Genomic DNA, 22365 nt, shown 5'->3' with positions numbered 1-22365 from the left:
TTTATTTTTTTCTTTCTTTACGGTATGGAAAATTTTAAAAAATATATACCTAATGCAATTTTAATAAGCCATCTCATCTCATCTCATCTCATCTCATCACATAATATAGTTTTAAAGTGGAAGGTTTATTTGATATTTAGACTTCATTTCTCACTTATTTTATCGAACATCGTTGCGGCCTCGTGTGAATACGTATTTTGAAACATGGCTACTAGGACTCAATTCGAAAATTCCAACGAAGTTGGTGTGTTTTCCAAGCTAACGAACTCTTACTGTTTGGTTGCTCTTGGTGGATCAGAGAATTTCTATTCTGCTTTTGAAGCTGAATTAGGTGATGCTATTCCTATCGCCCACACCACTATTGCTGGTACCAGAATTGTTGGACGTATGACTGCTGGTAACCGTAGAGGGTTATTGGTTCCTACACAAACCACAGACCAAGAGTTACAACATTTGAGAAACTGTCTACCAGACTCTGTTAAGGTGCAAAGAGTGGAAGAAAGATTGTCTGCATTGGGTAATGTCATCTGTTGTAATGACTACGTTGCTTTGGTGCATCCAGATATCGACAGGGAAACCGAAGAGTTGATTGCAGATGTCTTGGGTGTCGAAGTTTTCCGTCAAACCATTTCAGGTAACGTCCTTGTAGGCTCATACTGTGCTTTGTCCAACCAAGGTGCCCTTGTGCATCCTCAGACTACTGTTCAAGACCAAGAAGAACTTTCGTCCTTGTTGCAGGTCCCATTGGTCGCCGGTACTGTGAATCGTGGTTCTCAGGTTGTTGGTGCAGGTATGGTCGTCAACGACTATCTAGCTGTCACCGGTCTTGATACCACTGCTCCAGAACTAAGTGTTATCGAATCCATCTTCCGTCTACAAGATGCTCAACCAGATGCTATCTCTGGTAACTTACGTGATACCTTGATTGAAACCTACTCGTGATTATTGTTGTATTTTAATCACCAATTTTTTTTGTTTCTTCGCATCATAGTGGATATCTCTATCTCGGGCATTTTCAATACATATATATATACATCGGACACATCATTACTTACTCCACCTATTTCCCATTTATATATTTAATGTAGTATTGGTGTATATCTCTGGATCTGTATAATACAATTTCTGACTTCTCTTTGGGATTCATTGTTCTTGCATTGTTTCATTACTTTTTATTCACAGAATAAATATTATATTTATGAAAGGTACAAATGATATCTAAAATTAAAGGTGGGCAGAGTTAGAAGGTGTATTAATATACAAAGCAATGTTACAAACAAGCTATATAAGGTGTAGAGATACCTCGAGTGTGTATTAAGAACAGAGGAGTAAGTTCCAGGAATGGGTATCAAAAAGTTTTTCAAGATTAAGCCTCCTCCAGAGGCTACTGTTGAGGAGAACAGGGACTATTTGAATGAGTTAGGTATTGCAACAAAGCAGGATTCTACCAAAAGGAGAGAGAAATTTGCAGCGTACGGGAAGTTTGCTAATGATAGAGTTAGAACCAATGTGTATGCACCTGAAGGATATGCTCAATATGCAAATCCAGATACTGAACCTAGCGATAAGGCTGACATGGACGACTTGAATAAGAGCCCTTATGATCAAGTTTCGATGGTTAATAATAGGAATACTAGTGCTGGTGTGAGTAACAGCAGTCCTTACGGTAATAATTATGGTGCTGGGAACTATGTAGACCCTTATTCTAACAGTGGTCCCTCGCCGTACGGTACAAACCAATACAGCCAGTCATCTACGAACACACCTGCATCTGATCCATATGGGTCAGCTAACACGAACACAAACACAAGATACAATGACAGCTCTCGTCAAGGCTATGGGAACAGCTACGGAAACGTCTATGAAAATACCAGTCCTCCTGCTAACGCATATTCCACGTCAGCGTTGCCCAATAGCAACAGCTACAAATCATCTGGTCGGGCACCCTCTGGTAACCCCTATGCATCAGTGAACGCTACGGATCCGTATATATCGAATTCGAGATCAACAAGTGCAAATGCATATGGAAGTACAAGCAGTACACCTGTCCCTCCACGCAGCAGTAGTAACAAGGGGAGAGGCTCTGCGGCTCAGAAAGAGTTTGACTTCGAAAGAAACAAAGAGGATGATGACTTAGATCTTAACGATACAATCAGCCAGGACAAGTTTGGGAGTGGGCGTGGAGAAGATTTTGATGACCTGAACCACTCGATACATGAAAACCAGCGTATTGGCGCTGGTGTCAGCGGTGCAGGTGGAGAACCAAAGGGCTATCAGACTTTCGAAGACCTACAGAAGCAGCAGCAGCAACAAGAGCAGGCAGAAGAAGATGAGGAGGTGGATTCCATCAAGCAACAGATCAAATTCACAAAGCAGAGTTCTGTGGCAAGTACAAGAAACACGCTCAAGATGGCCCAAGATGCTGAGCTGGCTGGTATGAATACGTTGGGTATGCTTGGGCACCAATCTGAAAAGTTGAACAGCGTTGAGCGGAACCTGAACTTGATGCAGATACAGAACCGTGTCGCTGATGATAAGGTTGCCGAGTTGAAAAAATTAAACCGTAATATTCTAGCCGTTCATGTGTCAAATCCTTTTAACAGCAAAAGACGTGCTCGTGAAACCGAGGAAAAGATCAAAACGCAAAGAAGACTTGACAAACAAGCCCAACAGGATTTGAGTTCTCAGTTAAGTCAAAGTACAAGACGTATAGAAGGAGTGCTATCTACAGACAACGGTGCGTCCGAAGTTCGAGACAGGTACCAGCGCCAACAAGTGTTGGAGAAATCGAAGCGGTACCAGTTCGAGAATGACGAAGAAGACGACGAAATGGAGTTGGAAATTGACAGGAACTTGGATAAGATTGGACAAATCAGCGGTAGGTTGAAGAAATTGGCTATTGCTACTGGTAAAGAAATTGATTCTCAACAAGAACGTATTCAAAACATTGAGGAGAATGCCGACGATTTGGATATTAAGATCCACGTGAACACCACGAAATTATCTAATATCAGGTAAGACAGACAATGAATGATGTTTGTTCTTTTTTGGACAAAGTCAATAATATATTGTTTTATATCTATTTATAAATTGTGTGTGTATATCATCATATATATCAAAATTGATCTATCTAAGAGTGTCTGTCTGTATGTCTCTTTCAAAAAAAAAAAAAAAAAAAAAAAAAAGCGATGCCATGAGCCCTCATTTTGGGGGGTGCAAATGATGAATGAAGATGAGAGGCAGGGGGGGGGTATATTGCACGCACACTATCGTGTGCATGATATGCAAAAAAAGTATTGGAAAAGTCGTATCGTAGCAGAGAGGAATAATAATAATGATAATAATTAATAGTCATAAAGCGAGAGATGAGAAAACCGTAAACTGTTGGTGTGTTTATTTATTTTTTTCTGTTTCAGCTTGTGAGGTTATAATTTAGCCACAGTTTATAGTTATCCTCTGCAGTATTATCGCATACAACGTCTGGTTTTGAGGTGCTGTCGCTGCCCAATACAGAGCGAGGGATGGTCATCATTGGGATGGCGGGCCCGCTGCCTATCATGACGTTGTCCAATGGCATCTCCAGCTCGAAGTCGTAGTCGTAATCGTCTTGCTCTTGCTCACGGCCCAGACTTTCCATGAGACTGTTATGGCTGGCACGTGACCCATCAACAGGCTGTAGTAGCGGCGAACGTATGAGCGAGGCTGGAGTTCCCGAAAGTTCGTTGGACAACTTGAAGTTCTCTACATTGAGTCTGTCGTTTTCCTGGCACTGGGAGGAGCAGTATAGTCTATCGTCAAGCAGCTCGTCTTCGGCCACATCGCGCTGGATCAATTGTCCACAAACCGTGCAATAATCGTTGAAGGCTGACATGATATAATGTGGATTTGAATTGGAAATTTGAACTTATATTTGTATTTGGCTCTCGGTAGTCTTGCTCTATCAATTGACTACTCTATAACAACAATGTATGTGTGTATCTTTTTTAACCGTTCGTCTATCCGTCTGTCTTTTTTCTTTGCCCTTGTGATCTGATCTGATCCGATCTCTTGGCTCTTATATACAATAAAAAGACAATTCACTTGATTGAATAATCCGCTTCTATGGTCTATTTACACAAGTTCCAAATAAAGCCAACCAAACTACCCAAAAGGCAAGGCAAAAATACTCCAAAGCATGCCCCTTCTACATCCTAACACTACGGCCCCAACACGTTTCATATGCTATACTCTCACTCTTATATATCATTATAGCTAATATTAGCACGAGGTTCCCATTCTCGGTAATTATTGTACACATGTCCACATGCGTACATTAATGGTCCCACATGCTATTCGAACAAGCAGAAAAAAAAAAAAAAAAAACACCACACAAAAAACACCACACAAAAGACAGACAGACAGACAGACAGACACCACAACGAACCCATCCATCCATAACCAAATGTCTCTGCCATTGCCATTGCCATTGCCAACTACCAGCTGCACACCTATGCCGAGAACAAACGAGAACACACTAATACGAGGTGTGTGTGACACGCTTACGAAAACAGCTCATCTTTTGACACATATGGTATGCTCTCATAGCGCGTGGTGGAACGACACCGAAGGTTATAGTTTGTTTTTTTGTTCTTTGGCACTGAAAATGCTGTAGCACCTGGACGGCGATCGCAGGAACGGGGAAAAAAAAAGAGCTTGTTTTCTTTTTCTTTTGCATTCCTTGGTTTGCCTAGTTTTTGCTGGAAAACGGGTTTGGGTTTAGGTTTCGGTTTGGATTTCTATGGGCAGGAGGTTAGGCTAGGAAGGGCTAGGCAGAGAGCTAGGCAGAGAGCTAGGTAGAGAGCTAGGCAGAGGGCCAGGCTAGGCCGAAGTTAGGGGAATGGCAAAGAAAAATGAAAATTTGGTGGTTCGGAGAATGTAGACGAGTGAATTTTTTTGTTGGTCTTATTTTTGGGTTGGGGTTACATTATTTTTGGCAACTTGTAGAATCTGGCGCAGGCCAAGCGCATGGATGTCATGCGAGGACGGGTTTTGTTTTGTGTTCGGATTTTGCTCTGGGCGGCGGTCGGTTTTGGGCTGGGGTCACACATAGTCTCTGTTAAGACGTGAGGCGAGCCGAGGCGAGGCCCCGGGACGGGCGCCGGGCTGGCGCTGGACTGACGCTAGGCTGACGCTGACGCTAGGTTGAATATTCGCTCATAGTGATGGAAGGGTGTGAGCCATTGCCAGTGCCATTGCCATAGCCATGACAATGGCTATGGCAATGGCACTGGCAATGTCAATGCTGACCTAATGAGCGCATCAGGTAAGCTAGCAAGAATGTTAAAGTAAAGGGGTTGTGGGTGCGCCATTAATCGAGAGGGGGACCGAGGCAGGGAGGAAGGAAAGGGTTGTTTGTTGGCTAGGTTTATTCTTGTTTGTGTGTGTGTGTGTGTGTGTGACGGGAGAAATTTACGGGAGGGAGCAGATGTTACGGGTCACGTGCCTGGAAGCAGAATGTGGCTAAGTTTTCGCGTTCCTGCACCGTATAGCTTGTTGCTTTGTTGCTTTGTTGTTTCGTGTTTCCTAGCGTTGGCCTAGGCTTGGCTTGTCCAGGGGTTCAAGGCAAAGCAAAACAAGACGGGGAGGGGTCGAGGATGTTTCTAATTTGGGATCGACCCGAAAGGCGGGTAACACTCAGTATTGTGTATTGTTGTCCTTGGCACCCTCTTGTCCCATGTCCATTGTCCTTGCCCCCATTGTCCTTGCCTCTTGTCCTTCCTTGTCGTTGACAAAATAAACCAAGCCCACACCGCCGTCTCCTTCACTCCATTCCCCGGTGTTAATGCGTATTTGCGGTCACGTGTTTTGGTTTTCTTTTTTTTTTTTCTTCCAGTCTTTTCTCCAGTCTATACCAATGACGTTTTTTTTTCCTTTCTTCCCCAGCCAACGCAACGAGCTGGCAGAAAAAAAAAGAATTAGTTAGTTTGTGGGTCTTACTTACTGGTCACGTGAGAATGACAAATAGAAACCAAGCGAAACAGAATCTCAAGAAACACAAGTAAAAAAAAAAAAAAAAAAGGGCTGCGGCTACAACGGCTGCTGCTGCGGCTGCAGCGCCGGCGGCGACAAGACGGAAAGAACAGCTTCCGCTCCAGCACAAGCTACTCTACGCATTGCCCCTCAACGTGTCCGGTGCTGTCTTCCTTCCAGTCTCTCTGACAAATTAATGCTACCTCTTCCTCACTCACGATATCTGATTAATGTGATATCTATGAATAATGATGACATATGAGAATAATCGTGTTATGTGTGGCCGGAACGGTATATATGGGATGGGCCCCATCTAGCTAGCTATACGACAGGATAATTAAAAAAAATTAAGATTGAACTTGAAATGTAAACCCTATTTTCTGGTTTCCGTCTACTTGCAATTTTCAAAGCATTGTTGAAAACAAGAGTACATACAGTATTACTATACAGTACAGAAAGCTAGCATCATCTCTCTCGAGCATCGAACGGGAATAGAAAAAAAGAAAGAAAAGGAACAAAACAAGAGTAACAAGAGTAACAATAATGTCCGCTGAAGAACCACATTTTATGTCCTTTGAGCCCAAACCATTTGCCGGTACCAATGCTCTCAAGCCAATTAAGGTTGGAAAGTGCGAATTGCAAAACAGAATTGTGCTCCCACCATTGACTAGAGTTAGAGCTGATATCAATGGTGTTCCAGACGGTAAACTAAGTGGAGAGTACTACTCTCAGCGTGGCCAAAGTCCAGGTACTTTGCTGATTACTGAAGCAGTTTCTGTTTCCAAGCAGGCTAGTGGTTTTGACCATACTCCAGGGTTGTACAGCGAAGAGCAAGTTGAACAATGGAAAATTGTCACAGACGCAGTGCACTCTAAGAAGTCGTATATTTTCGCGCAGTTGTGGGCCACCGGAAGAGCTGGTAACCCAGCATCTTTGGCCAGAGACGGGCTCCGTTACGACAGTGCTTCCGACGACGTATACTTGTCCGAGGATATTAAGGAAGCTGCATTGAAAGCCAAAAACCCTCAGCACGGCATCACCAAAGAGGAAATCAAGGAATACGTTGCCAACTTCGCCAAGGCGGCCAAGAACGCCGTTGCTGCTGGTTTCGACGGTGTCGAATTGCATGCCGCTAATGGTTACTTGGTGGACCAATTCCTTGATCCGGCTACCAACCACCGTACCGATGAGTACGGGGGATCCATCGAAAACCGCGCTCGTTTTGCACTAGAAATTATCGATGCCATGGTTGAGGCTATTGGCGCTGAAAGAGTCGCGGTCCGTTTGTCGCCATTTGGTCGTTTCCAAGGTATGTCTGGTTCCAAAAACCCTCTCTTCTTGGCCCAACACGCTTACATCATTGGTGAATTGGAAAGAAGAGGTCAAGAGGGTAAAAGATTGGCCTTTATCGATCTAGTCGAAGCTCGTCTTCCAAATCCTTTCACTGAGGAGCTAGACGGTAAGCCAACTGATTCCAGTGATTTCATCTACACCGTTTGGGAAGGTATTGTCGTTAGATCTGGTAACTTTGGTACTCATCCAGACGTCGCATTGAAGGTCTTTGAAAACGAAAGAACGTTGTTGGCCTATGGTAGAGTATTCATCTCAAACCCTGATCTTGTCTACCGTTTGGAAAAGGGCTTGCCTTTGAACCAATACAACAGATCCACTTTCTATGGTGGTGGTGCCGTCGGTTACACTGACTATCCAACTTACGAAGAGGCTGTAGCCAAGGGCTACAAGGTTGTGTCTTCTTGAATTAGCAGGCTGTTAGATCACATACACCTTCTCATGACAATTTTTTTATTCTCAAGTACAGCGTGTACGTATGAATATATATACATATACATCATATTTCGGTAATACCATCCGTTTCTCTTCTATAAACACATCCTGCTCCGTAGTGATGATTCCCCAGAGTATTATATCCCTCTCATTATGTAGGTAACTTACAAATTGATGTATCACGTGATATTTTTCAAATTTCACCACAAAAGAAACGCGATCAAGCACCAAACCTTTCCAAGTGATGGGCAAGCGATGAGCCCGTTGAAGTTGACTATTTCGGGAAAAAAGAGTGAATCAAAACCCACCATTATAAAGGATTGGGCAGTCTATTTACCCTTCATCAAGATCTCTCGGACAAAACGCAACCTACATATATAGGTACTTTGGAGTTATGGATAGCAAAGGGTACCTCAAATCTTACGGTTGGGAAGAAGGTGAAGCTTTAAGACATGGAGGACTGAAGAAGCCAATTCTTGTGAAGCATAAGAAAGACAAGAAAGGACTTGGATGCGCTCCAGGCAATGACGATAGTGAAGCATGGTGGGAACGTCTATTTGATGGTCAGCTACGAGGATTGGATGTCCAGACGGGTTCCAATGGTATATCTTTCAAGCAAAGTGAGGTCATCGCATCGTCGGTTTCTAAGAGTGAGTCTCCTCTATACAAATGGTTTGTCAGAGGTGAGGTACTGAAGGGAACGATAGAGATCAAGCTACCGAATGAAGACAAATCGTCGGTGGTGAAAGTTACGGAACTAGCTGAAAAAGACACTAAGAAGAAGGAAAAGAAGGAAAAGAAGAAGGAAAAGAAGAAGGAAAAGAAGAAGGAAAAGAGTGACAAAAGTAAGAAATCCTCGAAGCATAAGTCGAAGGACAAAAAGCACAAATCAAAGTACAAGGTTGAGAAAGATAGATCCCATCACAAGAGTGATAAAAAGCATAAGAAGAAGAGTAAGAAGAAGGAAGATTAAGTTTGAACAGCTTGTTTTACTCTGTTTTGTTACTGCCGTTTTCATTTATTTTATTTTTTCTCAGTCTGTACAATATTTAATAACTCTTTTGCACATATAGATATTATGTATATTAAATCTTAACAACGATTTACTCTCGATTCAATAAAAATTAAAGATAGTTTTATTATAAGTCGACGCAAATCCCATTGTTCTAAGTGCTGGTTCTCTATCACGCTTATCGTAATTCCCTAGTTCCAATGTCCGGGATAGATGACAGGGCAAAATGGGGAGCGGGCTTCCTGATATTGGTCTTCCTTTTGTCTTCTTCATGGATAACGATTTCTACAATTATCCTATCATTGGTCTTTATACTGAGTTGTTTAGTATATTTCATTGTAAATGAGAAGCCAGCCAAACCGCCAAGAAGGCGGGTTCTTAAATTTTGCGATGCCAGCTTTAAAGTTCAGCAGGGACTCGGTAGCAGCAGATCTTCTGAGTTATTATTCCCCGAAAACGAACCGTTATCGAAGGAAATCGAAGTATTGCTTGATAATATTGTCAAGAACTTTATTGAATCTTGGTTCCGTTCAATTAGCGATTCTGATAATTTTCCAAACGCTGTGAAGTCGGTTTTGAGTGATGCAATTGTGCGATTAAGTTCAGCCTTGTCTGATGTAGATTTATGTCAACTGCTTATCCTAAAAATTCTTCCACTGCTAACAAAGCATTACACTACATTCTATATATCCCAAGAGACGATTACTAGTGGCCTTTCAATGGATAAGCCGGAAAAGGATGTTGATTTCGCCGTAGCGGTCGAATTTAACAAACAATACAGGATTCACAAAGCTCTAACCCTTACACTGAGTCAAGAGAAAAGGTCAGATGACATTCAAAAATACTCGCGAAAATTGGCAAATGACCTACTGAAAATTCTGATAGATCCCAAAGAATTGGAATCACCGTTTGTGAGGCCGATTCTACGAGAAATTGTGGCATGTTCGGTGCTTCAAGTCCTCGTAGAAAAGATTTCCAATCCAGACTTCTGGAATACAAAGCTCATTGATATTTGCTCTCAAGTGCTAAAGGAAAGATCACAAATCACTGAACTTCGTGCAGTTCTCTCAAAAACAATTGAACATGAAGATGTTAATTCTATTTCTGATGAAGGTGTGGATAAAAACCTTAACATTGACGTTTCCGCTATTTATGGTGTTGAAGAGGAGTATGAATCTTTCTTAAAGCAATTAAGCTCAGTTACAGGGGTTAACCAATTGACTACAATGAAGGTAAGGTTATGGATAGAGGCTTTGAGAATGAAAAAGGATATTGAAGAACATGACTCTCCTAAAATTGAAAAAAAATACTCCGGGAGTAAGAAAAGAATATATCTTGCTTTGGATCTTATCGATAGCAAATTATCATTTTTACTACCTTACAATTCGGATAGTACTCAATCAAAAAACGTTTTAGACCAACAACTAGCAAACTTCCAAAAGTTTATAGAAACAATAACGGTACAGGATATTCTCAGCAGCGGTTTATCTTCAAATTATGTTATGTCATTCCTTGAATCCTCCTCCGATAAGTCTGGTGCAATTGATCTTCAGCTCTGGTTATTCATCGAGCATCTAAGGAATCCTTTAGAAGATATATCGAATGATGAGATACAGGTGGAAACCTCTAATGATATTAAAGAAGACCTCAAGGAGCTTTATACAAAATTCCTCACTACAAAAAGCACTCTGGATCACCTAATGCATCTAGATCCAATTAATGTTAAGACCATCAAAGAGTTTGTTGAAAGTAATGATGATTTATCAGAATGCTCAAAAAATATCCAGAAGATTAGTGCACTCGAAGCTAGGAAAAGCATGCTCCTATTACAAAAGATGGCGTTGAAAAGTATTACCGATAACTGGTTTCCTAAATTCAAATCATCAGAGCTCTTTTTTCAAATGCTATCGGATTTCAACTTTATAAAGGAGCACATTGACTCCATACAATCTTCAAAAATGCCGAATGATAACGTTCAAGCTGATACTGTTAAATTAATTACACATGGTGATTTAGGGAAAGCTCTCGATGATATTCTAAACCATGACACAGATTTAAAAGTTGATGATACAAAAGAAAAGGTAGCCCACAAGAAGTCATTTTCTAATCTTTTCGGAAACGAAACTGAAAGCCTATTTCAAGATGGATTATTCGGAGATACATCCATCAATGAGGAGGATCATGTAAACGAAACAGAAGGAACATCATTTGATCCGTACTCGGTAGCTAATAGCAGTCAGGAAAGTCTCAGTGGCTCAAACAAAATGAGCAGTAGCACTTATAATGATTCAAATATTATCAATTACACTAATTTAAAGGAGGAAATTGGAAAACTGGCTTTATCTATTGAATCTTTAAACAAGCAGTTACAACTTGTACATCACTTGATCTTAAAGGCAGAGTTAACTAATAATCAATCAAGATTGGTACTACTAAGAAAGTCAGAAAGAACTTTGAGAAGAGAATTGGAATATCAGGAACTATTGAAACAGCAATACATGGTCCATGAAGATTCCAACAGTTTATATGGAAGAGCAAAAATTTCCATCAAGTCTTATCTAACAGATATATCGTCAGAGAACGGTAAAGAAACTGTTTATTATTTGATGACTGTGCAACACATATTCAACAAGCAGTTAGTTACTTGGGATGTTCCAAGAAGATTTAGTGAATTTTATAGACTAAACACCTACTTGAGAAAGAAGTACCCATTCAAAATGAGATACCTGCAAACTTCCGATGGTTTCCCAGAAAGAGTAAAGATATCTTTGAAGTATCATGTTTCTAAAACATTATTATATGAAGAGAGAAGAAGAAGGCTTGAGCACTACATGCAGGAACTGTTAAAGATCAGGGAAATCTGTCAAGATGAACAATTTAGAAAATACTTAACGGATGTTTCAAACACATTCAAGATTAAAGAAAATCTCAGCGATAGTTCAGAGATCAAAGAAGATCAAAGAAGATCGTGGGTTTTAATGAAAGCTGATAATAGCGTAGGTGAAGTGACCAATATACCTTCTGATTTACTACGGGATACTAGTGAGCTAGAGGAAGAGCTAGATTTTTTTGAAGATGAACGGAATTTTTACTCCTCAGCCAAAGCAAACGGCCCTGGTACATTAGTCAAGCCTATATGTGAGTTGTTTATATCTTTTTTTGCACTGAATCAATCTAACTCAGGGTGGCTGCGCGGAAGGGCAATCATTGTAGTGTTGCAACGATTATTGGGAAGTACTATTGAGAAATATATCAAAGATTTGATACAAAGAATCAAATCACCAGAGAAGTTGTCATTTTGTATCTCTAAGTTGAACTCTATTATATGGGTCGATGGAGTATTTTTCAAGAGTAGTAGTGTTCCTCAACCTGCTCCAAGAACTGAAGGTGAAATAAACCGGGCAAGTATAGAATCGCAGGCGATGCTTGAAAAGTTTATGGTAGAAACATGTGGCAAAGTCGTTGGAACGATGTATGCTAGTAATGCTGGTTATAGGTTACATGCGATGCTACAAAATGAATATTTAAATGCTAGTCTAATCTTAGAGATATTGGATGTGGTATTCGAAGAAATCAATAAAGCTCAGTCCAAATCAGCAAATCCATAGTCAGTGTCTATATCTAATGCATCTCCGTAAGTATTTAGTTTCTTTTTTGGTTTCCTTTTTAGAGTACTGGAATAACCCTTCTTTTGGTGTTCCAAAACTGTAAAGAACATCTTCTTGTCTCTTGCAAATTCGTCCTTTCTGAGAAGTAGTCTAGCCTCCCTTCTAGCATTTGGATCATTCCTGCGATCGCCAAATATTCTTTTGAGTTCTACAAAGGATTCGGCTTCTGATTCTTTTTCAGGCTCGTCTGTTATTTCCTCTTCTTCTTGTATTTGTTTTGAATTCTTGGTCTTTTTCTTCTTCTTATGCTTCACTCCAGTATTATTCAAGTTACTATCATCGGATGACCCCTGTGAGTCGTCAAAGGTACCCAGATTGATATGAGTAAATTTATTCAAGAATGAATCTGGTAGTACGAATTGAGATTTGTCAAGAGTTTTCGGTAAATCTTGGAATAATTCTACTGCCTTAAGGTATTCTTGGGACATATCTTCTCCTGAGGCACAAGCGTGCACTATTATATCTTTGTAGTCATATTTCGCTTTTCCTTTCAAAGATTGTGTTTGAACGCTCCCTAATTCTTCCTTGGTGAGTTTAATTTGTGGCTCATTAGGAACTGTAGACAATGAGATTGTATTCTTCTCCGCGGCATCCAAGTGCAAAGTCCCGATGAATTGATCTAACTTGAAGAGTGTATTCTGGAAAATGTCATCTGGTAGATCCATTTGATTGATATCCAATACTGTGCCAGCATAGCCATTGAATTTCTCCTTGTTTCCCTCTGTCTCTTCTTCGGTGCCCTCTCCCTCTTCTTCTGCATCTTGTTGTTCCTTCTCATCCCTTTCCTTGCCATTATTAAAGCTTTCCTTCAGCTTCTGTTGCCAGAATGCATTTAGCTCCCCATAGAGCATTTCTGTAGCATGATTCAAAGACTCTTGATCCAATTGTCCCGGCTCCAGGCCTGATTCTGATCTTGTTTTCTGTGTTTCTGTTACACTTTGATCTTCATACAATGAAGTCGTATTGGGATCTATAATGACATTTTCACTAGGCCATGCCGTCCAGTCCTCCTTTAAAACCGTTTTAACAAACGTTTCCGTTCTCAATATCTTTTTCTCATCTTTGTTAGCTCGGTAGAGCAGATGTTTTAAGAGATGAGCAGAGTACAAATGTACTGAAAGATCATTCCGTTGTTCTTGATCTAACGTTGCAAGCAAATCTACTGCATCTCGTACCAACTGAGAATCCATGCTGCAATTCAAAGGTTTCCTAAGTTGATTCTAGTTTTCGTTCATATCAGAGTTTCTTGTTCATATGTTTTTGTTAGTCGTATATACATATCCTTTAGATTTGAATATTAAAACCTTTAATATACATGTTGAAAAATTTTGAAGCTTCTTAGTTCTGCTTAAGACAACGTAGAAAGTGTTAAAGGAGGAAACCAAGGGAAAGCGGAGGTGATTAAGTGCCTAAGAGCGGTCAAAAATACTCACAAAATATGCCAGTTATAGAGGAGATTGAAGATATCGATGATATCGATAATTTAGATATGGATCTTGCCCAATTGGACGCCTCTTTAAAGACACCAGTGGCTCCCAAGATCGTACCTACAGTAGTGAGAAGTCAAGATGAAGAGGAACAAAAGCAGCAGCAACAGCTAAGTGGTACCTCAAGTCAGGAGGGTGGTGCTGGATTTAGTTTTATCGACTCAGAGACGGGTAAAGTTGAGAAGAGCCATGCTCTATCGAAGGCAGAGTTGGATGAGATTAAGGAATTCCAAATGTTGTATCCATGTTATTTCGATGCTAGAAGAAGTCATGCTCAGGGTAGACGGGCACCAGTAGAGCTGTGTGTTGAGAATCCTGTGGCCAAAACGATAGCTGATGCGGCTAGATCGCTGGGCATTCCATCTATTTTCGAAGGAAGTAAGACACATCCTCAGGATTTCGGTAACCCCGGCAGAGTGCGCGTGTTAATCAAAAGTGAAGGCAAGCCATTTGTAAATGATATTCCTAATAAGAGGGTTCTTATGAAACGTATTGGTGAGTATCTAAAGCGTCATCCTACCACCTTAGCAGGGGTTAAACAACTACCCTACGGTCACGAATTTGACGAAGTGCAGCCAAGTAAGATTCCGTTGTTGAAGGGAACGCCAATGAACGATATTGTTCCTCTACATAGTCCATTTTTGATGAAACATCCGATGACAAAGTCATTATACGATGCACCTCCTCCATCGCAGCAGATAGGTGCTGGTGCCGCAGGTGGTGCTTCCGAGAAGCAGATGAAGGCACCAAAGAATAAATTCCGTGTAGTAAGACGTTAACAATATCATATAGTTAATAATAATAATAATAGTAGTAATATTACCAATCCTACAACTACAATAACCAAGAAGACGATGATGAGAATAATTACAGTTAATATTAAGATGATGATTATTATGAGTATTATTAGTAGTTAGTCTAATAATATGTGTCTGGTTAAAATTAAATACATAAGTCTAAGAGTTTAAAGTGTAAAAGAGAGAGATAGTACGGGCTACTCAGACACCCCGTATGTTAGGCGGTAGTTTTCCATTCTTTCTCTTTCCTCTGGAGATATTCTACCATCTAAGAAACTGATGATATTAGACAAGTTCACGATGCTTAGCACTGGGATTCCATATCTCTTTGAGACGGCCTGAGTGGCACTCAATCTTTCTGCATCTTCTGTGTTCACAACTTCCTGTCTATCCAAGGCAATGATCGTACCCACAACCTTACCTTCCTCCTTCGCAATGATCTCGAAAGCTTCGTTGATAGCGGTACCAGCGGTCATCACATCGTCAATGATAAGCACCCTCTGGTCCTTCAATGCCGCACCAACAATGTTCCCACCTTCACCGTGATCCTTCTTTTCCTTTCTGTTGAAAGCATATCTCACATCTTGGAATTTCGAGCCCCCAATCTCAGCTAGCTTCACGCACACAATCGACGCTAATGGAATACCCTTGTAAGCTGGACCAAAGATAACATCAAACTTCAAGTCGGATTGGATAATCGCAATCGCATAAGCAGTAGCCAAGTTCGAAAGCAACTTCCCCGTGTTGAAAAGACCCAAGTTGAAAAAGTATGGAGACTTACGGCCAGACTTTAACGTAAACTCACCAAATCTCAACGCCTTGGATTCCGTGGCAAGCTCCAAAAAGTTCTTCTGGTAATCTTCTAAAACTGGCATTTTCCTGGTTATTATAATGTCCAATTATCAAATTCTCGTCTTTTCCACCGATATTAACTAATAAGCAAGACAGAAAGCACTCGTTCTTTCAAGCCTATAAGAAGTCCCAGGACACAACAAAGGTTAATCCAACACCCGAATCGAACTCAATTGATAAAGGTATCCTTTTTTTTTTTCCTTCTTCTCCTTCTACCACAACTGGTGGTATCAAAGATATTTTATTATACTTGGTTTCTAAAGAAATCGACAATGAAATGCGTCAGAATTGAATAAAATCATGGAAAAACGAGAAAAAAGGCAAGAGAGAAGGTGAAACAGGGTAGATGGCTGCTTCCAGAGAGGTCAATTTGGAGATATGTATACTGGACTGTAGCTGTGGAGAGCAGCATTGTGCTGTGCGAGAGAACTGGGGCTGAAACGGCCGTTCAAGGCCGTTTTTTGCGGGCTAAGCAGTGTTTAATGGGGCCTCATTATGTGAAAATTTTTGGATTTTTGTATGTGGTGTAGAGGTTTAGATGCTTAGAGAAGAGTTTCGGAAGAATAGTTAAACATCACGATGGCCCAATGGCGTGCTGATTGGCTGCAATTGGGCCACTTCTACGGTTGCGTACGGCGACTGGTATGTATTGGGAGGTCATAGCAGTCATTCAATGGTGAAGAAGGGCGATTCTTGGATCTTGGGTCTTTGTGTGCATTGAATACTGGAAATTGTTCCGAAGTGTTGGAGCGCTAAGCACATATATATATATATTTAAAACTTGATTTACTGAGTACTACTATTATTATTCTTTCTCGCTCAATAAAGTGGAAAGGGAGCGACTGTGAGGCAATTGACGCTGACGATAAGGTCTAAGAGATTATGGAGGCGGACCTTAGAGAACGGATGGACCGTTTGGCCCATGTTTTAGGAGGGAGCAAGAGTCGTACCGAAGATGATGTGCAGTATATGGTGAAATGGGTAGAGAAAATAGCCAAAGGTTCGCATCGGATCAACAAGTACAGGTACAGAAGCAGGTCGAAAGTAACATCCAGGGGAGACTTGGAACAGATTTTGACAAGGGTTACGCCATATGTGAAGGTCATTGATACCGTTGGTAACAAAGAAAATTTGTTCAACAGAGAGAGGATTCACGAAGGACTGCGGCAGGTCGTGGAGGCTACCAGGACATCTCCCATATGCTGGGACTCGCAATTTGTGAACCCTGTAGCGATAGTGTCAAGAGGGCTTTCAGTAAGTTTCTGTGAAGATTCTGTGGTGACATTGTGTTGTAATTCGTGCAAAGAAACGGTATCGTTGGACCTTTGCGATATGGATCTTAACGAGCAATATGCATGCAGATTGAAAGACGTACATTCCCAAGAGTGCGTGTGGTCATACTTGTCTGTTCCTCTAGATATGGTATACCATTTGAACGTCAATACTGTGATGTATGAGATAACCCGTATAAAGCAAACGTTGGACAAGATTTCCAGTGTGGAATACTACAAATCGTGGAAGCTTCAATTTGTGCTTCCTGAAAAGATCCAAAAGATAGCCCAATGGTTTGGGTTTAGTCCAAGCGATAACCTTGCAGTAATATACGTGCTTCTCTGTGGCTACGAACCTGTGGGATCTCCTGAGGAGGAAATTTTGGAATGTGTGGGGTCCTACATAAAGACCGGTTTGTCACAGGTGTTGCAGGATGCAGATTATGTGGGCCACCCAAGATGGAGCTGCTACTACGACAAGGACAGGATCCTCGATCTCATGTACGAAACCCTGATACGTGGCACAGAAGACAGCTCGATATCAAGCAGGTTATCTCGGTTAAGGGATATAGTGACCAAGTGGTAGTGGTAGTAACTTTTTAAAGTAGGGAAGGAAACTCCGAACTAGTTAAAAGGTTGGGTTTAGTTTATTTAACGTAGTTAAAATTAATTATACATGGTAATATATCAATATCAACGGGGCAAAGGAGGTAATAGTATACTTAGACATCGCCATTTAGCAAAGCATCTAGTGCTCCTTGGACAGAGCCGCCTGAGCGTCTCAACGCGGCAACGTTTCTGTCGAAGTCGAAGAAACCCATATCATTTAACTGTCTCAACTGAGATTCGTAGCGCTCTTCTGGCGGTCTGTTGTCAGCTGGCTGTGTGGGTGGTTGAGCCGCGCCACCGAACATGCTTGCGAACAACTCTGGGTTGAATTGCGGTTGTTGTCCCTGAGGAAATAGGCCAGCGAATGGGTTTGCCGCAGCAGCAGCGCCACCGGCGCCGCCAGCATTTCCAAAGAGGCTAGCGAATGGGTTAGCGGCCGCACCACCGGTGTTTCCAGAGGATGCGCCAGTGTTTCCAGTGTTTCCAGAGGTCCCAGACGCATCATCTCGCGTGGCAGTAGTGGACTGGGTACCTGCAGATCCAGGCGCAGGGAACGATGACGCTGCGCCCCCGTCAGGGGAAAGACCCATAGAACTAGCCATCTGCATCGACTGTCTGATCATCTGTGGGTCGGTCATCATCTGTCTGAAGAACGGACTCTGCAAAACCTCCCTGGCCCGAGGACCCAATGCTTGCAATTGAGGGTTTTGCTGGATCAAAAAGTCCACCATCTGCGGATTGCTCAACATTTCGTTCATTTGCGACTGGAAAATAGGATTCTCCAGCATGTGAAGCATCGATTCCGCATTTGCACCTTCCCCGCTGTTCAATCCACCGTCAGGCCCAAACATATCCGCAGAGGGCAAGTTCGTGAGCCCTGCGTAACGTGCTCCAGTCAAATCTGCCAACGGATTAAAACCGCCTGTCTGACCTGCAGATATGTTGCTTGGAACTGCGGCGCCACCGTTGGAATTGGCTGCTCCTGATGCTCCTGATGCTGGCTCTGCAGCTGCTGATGCTCCAGACGTCCCAGATGCTGCCCTCGCGCCACCAGACTTCACCATATGCACAGAATGCCCGTCCTGGATCTTGTACGACTCAACCGTCTCCCCATCCTTCAAAATCTTCCCAGAGTAAATCAACCGCTGGTTATCCGCTGGAACATCGCTCACCTCGCTAATCTTCTCCTTGAACCCACGAATAGTAGCACTCTGCTCCACTTCAACGCTCCAATTGTTCTGTCCAGACTTGATATGAACTGTAATCTTGTCACTCATTGCACCTATCTTATATTATATCCAGAAATCCAGAAATACCACTGTTACCTGCTGCCTGCTTATTCCGATGTTTAATCTTCAACAATACAAGGCCTATCTCAATGCTCCTGTCTGCCTGTGCTTGGCTTTGCTTTGCTTTGCTACCTATCCTGTATTTCGCAGCATGAGCACAAGCTTTCTTTAGCATATTGGGGCTATTAGAAATACGCCATGTCTTCATATCATATCGTTAGAGGGGAGAAATGAAGGAAGGGAACGGAAAGGAAAGGAAAAAAAAAAAAAAAAAGACACACACACAAGACCGAGAATTTGGTCATGTGAGTGTCACATGACTGGGGAATCTTGCGGCACGTGCATATCACATGACTTCCGGTGTCTTTTTTTTTCTTCTTCTCTCCCCCTCCGCGAACGAAAAGAAACGATGTTTTTTTTTTTTCCTGTTTTTTTTTTTTTGTTTTTTTTTTTTATTTTTTTTTTTTTTGGTTTTTTTTTTTTTAGTGGTTTTTTTTTTTAAATTTTTTTTTTTTTTCTTTACCTTCATCAAAACATTCAATAAAACGCACCAAGACTCAGCTCAAATCAACAAAGCTAAGAGCAAGTCTGAAAGGTCCAAGAAAAGCTCTGGATAAGCACCTAGCGATTGTATCGAGAGGGTATAGCGAGTGTGCGAACATTTAGATAAAGGGATTATCCGTTGTAAGTGGATTTCTTTGTGTGTGAAGTCGCGTGTATCAGGGGAAACGTGTGCAGCATTTTTAGTGATAAGCTGCGAATAGAAAACATCATTAGACAAAGGCGCGCGCGATGGCTAAGAAACTGAGTGATGGACGTAAACCAGGGAGTGGTAGGAAGCCTGGGAAGGCGAAGACGCTAGCTGAGGGGCGGAAGCCTGGTAGTGGGCGGAAGAAGGGGTCGAAGAACGTTGCTGGAAGTGGAGCAGGAATGGCGAATTCAGTGACGAAAAATGTTGGTAATGGGACGAAGGGGAAGTCGAAGTCTAGGGTAAAGGGCGGTGGTCTTGATGTTGCTGGGAGTCTGATTGGGGGCGGGAAGCCTTCATCGCAATCGTCTTCGACCGGGTCGTCGCCGGCAATGGCGATGGCCACGTCGCTGTTGCTGCAGCAGGATTCGCAAGATTCGCATGGGCAAGGTCACCACCAGCATGGGTATGCGGCCCCCCAGGGGCTCATGGGCCATAGCCATGGGCATGGGCATGGTCATGGGCACGGCCACGATGCTGGGTCCAATGGCGGTGGAAACGTGAACGGTAACGGCAACGGTGGTAATGGCAATGGTAATGGCAATGGTAATGGCAATGGCAGTGTCTCTAGACGAGACAGGGAGCTTATCGATGCTTTGAACAAGCTCAGTAAGTGCAAGTCGCCGCCACAGTCGCCCGAGCCATTGCAGGCGTCCAAGCTTCCAATGTTGACTTCGTTCTGGGGCGGTATGGAATCTGTGCCGCTGCGACAGGATCAGGAACAGCAGCTCCAGCATCAACTTCAGCTTCAATTTCAACTCCAGCATCAACAACAGCAGCAACAACAGCAACAGCAACAGCAGCAACAGCAACAGCAACAGCAACAGCAGCAACAAAATCATAGTCACAGTCATAATCAGCACCATAGCCACATTAACAGTCACAGCCATAACCAGGGCCAACAACAAAATCAACAGCCATTTCCCCAAAACCAGCACTTGTCTCAACAATCGAGCGTAGCGTGGCTGAATACTCCTCCACCACAGGTCGGTAGCTCCAATTCTCCAATTCACCAGAGTAACTCATCTGCACATCCGTCAGATTTAGGAACCTCTCACTAAGTTCAAAACTAAGCAACCAAGCAAGCAAAACAACAAATACAAAAAATTAAACAAAAAAAAAATTACTAAAACGAGTGCTCTCTACTAGCATGCCGTTGTGTTTATATTATACCATATCTATCTATATATATATATATATTTATATATATAGTATATCAATGTATCTCTTCTCTTATATTGTAATACAGAATAGTCTTTAATCTTTCTTTACCCTAGTCAAATTCAAATTCTTTTTCTGATGTAGTATTTTTCATCTTAAAGGCATTATTTCTAAGATTTAGTTGTATAATTGATGCTTGAAATGTTAAAATTATGAATAAAATATTAAATTGGAATGCATAGAAGCAAATATATATATATCACACAAGCCATAAGCATCAAAAAGGTAGTCATTTTGCAGCCAGTTCTAAACTATCCCTCGTAACCTGAAACACACACACGCCATGGATGCATTTGAAGCCAGGTTGCAATTCGTCCAAGTGATCAAAAACCTGCATAAAACACTTCACAAGAAGAGAGACACATCGCCAAGCGGAGCAGCATTATCATCTTCCGGCTCATCTTCCGGCTCTGCATTCACGGACCCAGTACAGTTCTATTTGAAACATTTCGAACACCACTATGAGGACTTTCAACAGTGTTTCTTTGAAACTGCATTGAACATGGACTCTCTAGATAGATTGAACGTTCTAATATACTGGAGCAGAATAATATCGTCGCTCTGGCCCAGATGCTTGAAAAATGTCGACGGACAGTGGAACATCCAGGGGAAAGTATTATTCGAGTTTTTGCTCCTGGATTTGAACAAAATGGTTGACATAGTGCTTCCGAAGGAAGACTGGAAATCGTTAACGAATCTAGACGTCTCGATCGAAGTGCTGCAGTTTATCATCTCGCTTGTAAAGAGTGATTCAAATGCATTGAATTTCGAGCCCTACAAGGAGGACGGGCTCGAAAAGTACCAGAAGCTGCTCGAGTTAGATAGATCGCACATCGTTGACCAATTCTCGGAGTCTATATGGAATAAGATCAATGAGAAGAGCTTTGAGTTCGAATGGGTCGAACACACAAAACAACCAACGTGCGAACAATCCATAATTCAGTGCCTCCAGATTTTAGTAGACAGGAGATCCAAGGCGTTCATTCTCCAAGAAGCATACAGAAAGCATTTGGTGCTAAACTTGCCAAACACCTCTCAACTTCCGACTGTGCTTCACAGAATGGAAAATGACAGAGAACGACATAAGAAGTCCAAGGAACACCGGTGGTTTATCGAGCGCGACGATATGATGGATACCATTGAGTTTGACACCATATGGAATTCGTTCTCCCTAGGTATGAACAGAAATGACTACCAGAACATAAAAACGATCCAAGAGATTGCCCAAGCAAGCTATAAATACTTAGAGAATTGATACCCTTCACACCATCTCAACTAATATTTATATATATATATATATATATATGTATATGTATAGAAATGTACGCCCACTCCTGAAATTTTCAGAACCTTAACCATACAGCTTCTTGCCTCTCAATCCCCGTTCCCCAGGTCAAATCGCCATGCTATTCTCTGTGTCTTTCAGCTCCATGGATTTGGAAAATCCCGAAATAGCTATATTTAAAGAAAGAAAGCCTTGTATGTTAAATATGTTTCCACAGTCTTGGAACTAAAGTAACAAAAATAAAGCGAAAGTGCAGCAAGAATATATCCGAAAAAGTGCCTGTGTTTAAGAGTTACCAAAAAGGCAGTAGTACAGCGAAGCGTTACGTTAAG

At 41.9% G+C, this 22365-nt stretch overlaps 13 protein-coding genes across 13 annotated transcripts; 9 read left to right on the top strand and 4 right to left on the bottom strand.

Moving 5' to 3' along the window:
* Positions 1–204: 204 nt before the first annotated feature.
* On the top strand, positions 205–942 carry TIF6 (translation initiation factor 6; the record flags this gene model as incomplete). The annotated part of the gene is made up of 1 exon (XM_022822269.1): positions 205–942. One exon carries the CDS (start codon positions 205–207, stop codon positions 940–942), a length of 738 nt encoding a protein of 245 aa, XP_022674108.1.
* Positions 943–1341: 399 nt separating this feature from the next.
* Positions 1342–3018, top strand: SEC9 (Sec9p; the record flags this gene model as incomplete). Its single annotated transcript, XM_022822268.1, has 1 exon — positions 1342–3018. One exon carries the CDS (start codon positions 1342–1344, stop codon positions 3016–3018), a length of 1677 nt encoding a protein of 558 aa, XP_022674107.1.
* A 394-nt stretch (positions 3019–3412) lies between these two features.
* Positions 3413–3871, bottom strand: ECL1 (Ecl1p; the record flags this gene model as incomplete). Its single annotated transcript, XM_022822267.1, has 1 exon — positions 3413–3871. One exon carries the CDS (start codon positions 3869–3871, stop codon positions 3413–3415), a length of 459 nt encoding a protein of 152 aa, XP_022674106.1.
* Positions 3872–6552: 2681 nt separating this feature from the next.
* KYE1 (alkene reductase) lies at positions 6553–7767 on the top strand (the record flags this gene model as incomplete). Its single annotated transcript, XM_022822266.1, has 1 exon — positions 6553–7767. The coding sequence occupies one exon, from the start codon at positions 6553–6555 to the stop codon at positions 7765–7767; it is 1215 nt and encodes a 404-aa protein (XP_022674105.1).
* A 421-nt stretch (positions 7768–8188) lies between these two features.
* On the top strand, positions 8189–8767 carry TMA23 (Tma23p; the record flags this gene model as incomplete). Its single annotated transcript, XM_022822265.1, has 1 exon — positions 8189–8767. The coding sequence occupies one exon, from the start codon at positions 8189–8191 to the stop codon at positions 8765–8767; it is 579 nt and encodes a 192-aa protein (XP_022674104.1).
* Positions 8768–9006: 239 nt separating this feature from the next.
* On the top strand, positions 9007–12414 carry MDM1 (Mdm1p; the record flags this gene model as incomplete). Its single annotated transcript, XM_022822264.1, has 1 exon — positions 9007–12414. One exon carries the CDS (start codon positions 9007–9009, stop codon positions 12412–12414), a length of 3408 nt encoding a protein of 1135 aa, XP_022674103.1.
* RRN9 (Rrn9p) lies at positions 12390–13664 on the bottom strand (the record flags this gene model as incomplete). Its single annotated transcript, XM_022822263.1, has 1 exon — positions 12390–13664. One exon carries the CDS (start codon positions 13662–13664, stop codon positions 12390–12392), a length of 1275 nt encoding a protein of 424 aa, XP_022674102.1.
* Positions 13665–13912: 248 nt separating this feature from the next.
* SEC65 (RNA-binding signal recognition particle subunit SEC65) lies at positions 13913–14740 on the top strand (the record flags this gene model as incomplete). Its single annotated transcript, XM_022822262.1, has 1 exon — positions 13913–14740. The coding sequence occupies one exon, from the start codon at positions 13913–13915 to the stop codon at positions 14738–14740; it is 828 nt and encodes a 275-aa protein (XP_022674101.1).
* A 215-nt stretch (positions 14741–14955) lies between these two features.
* Positions 14956–15633, bottom strand: URA5 (orotate phosphoribosyltransferase URA5; the record flags this gene model as incomplete). Its single annotated transcript, XM_022822261.1, has 1 exon — positions 14956–15633. One exon carries the CDS (start codon positions 15631–15633, stop codon positions 14956–14958), a length of 678 nt encoding a protein of 225 aa, XP_022674100.1.
* Positions 15634–16492: 859 nt separating this feature from the next.
* KLMA_10586 (pre-mRNA leakage protein 39) lies at positions 16493–17467 on the top strand (the record flags this gene model as incomplete). Its single annotated transcript, XM_022822260.1, has 1 exon — positions 16493–17467. One exon carries the CDS (start codon positions 16493–16495, stop codon positions 17465–17467), a length of 975 nt encoding a protein of 324 aa, XP_022674099.1.
* Positions 17468–17603: 136 nt separating this feature from the next.
* On the bottom strand, positions 17604–18767 carry DSK2 (ubiquitin domain-containing protein DSK2; the record flags this gene model as incomplete). The annotated part of the gene is made up of 1 exon (XM_022822258.1): positions 17604–18767. The coding sequence occupies one exon, from the start codon at positions 18765–18767 to the stop codon at positions 17604–17606; it is 1164 nt and encodes a 387-aa protein (XP_022674098.1).
* Positions 18768–19571: 804 nt separating this feature from the next.
* On the top strand, positions 19572–20588 carry DAT1 (Dat1p; the record flags this gene model as incomplete). Its single annotated transcript, XM_022822257.1, has 1 exon — positions 19572–20588. The coding sequence occupies one exon, from the start codon at positions 19572–19574 to the stop codon at positions 20586–20588; it is 1017 nt and encodes a 338-aa protein (XP_022674097.1).
* Positions 20589–21031: 443 nt separating this feature from the next.
* Positions 21032–22003, top strand: CTK3 (Ctk3p; the record flags this gene model as incomplete). The annotated part of the gene is made up of 1 exon (XM_022822256.1): positions 21032–22003. One exon carries the CDS (start codon positions 21032–21034, stop codon positions 22001–22003), a length of 972 nt encoding a protein of 323 aa, XP_022674096.1.
* Between the last annotated feature and the right edge of the window lie 362 nt (positions 22004–22365).

Source organism: Kluyveromyces marxianus, chromosome 1, assembly GCF_001417885.1.
Source record: "Kluyveromyces marxianus DMKU3-1042 DNA, complete genome, chromosome 1".
NCBI classification, from domain to species: Eukaryota; Fungi; Ascomycota; class Saccharomycetes; order Saccharomycetales; family Saccharomycetaceae; genus Kluyveromyces; species Kluyveromyces marxianus.
The sequence above is the reverse complement of the archived record's forward strand: the minus strand, read 5'-3'. Positions and strand labels throughout refer to the sequence as shown.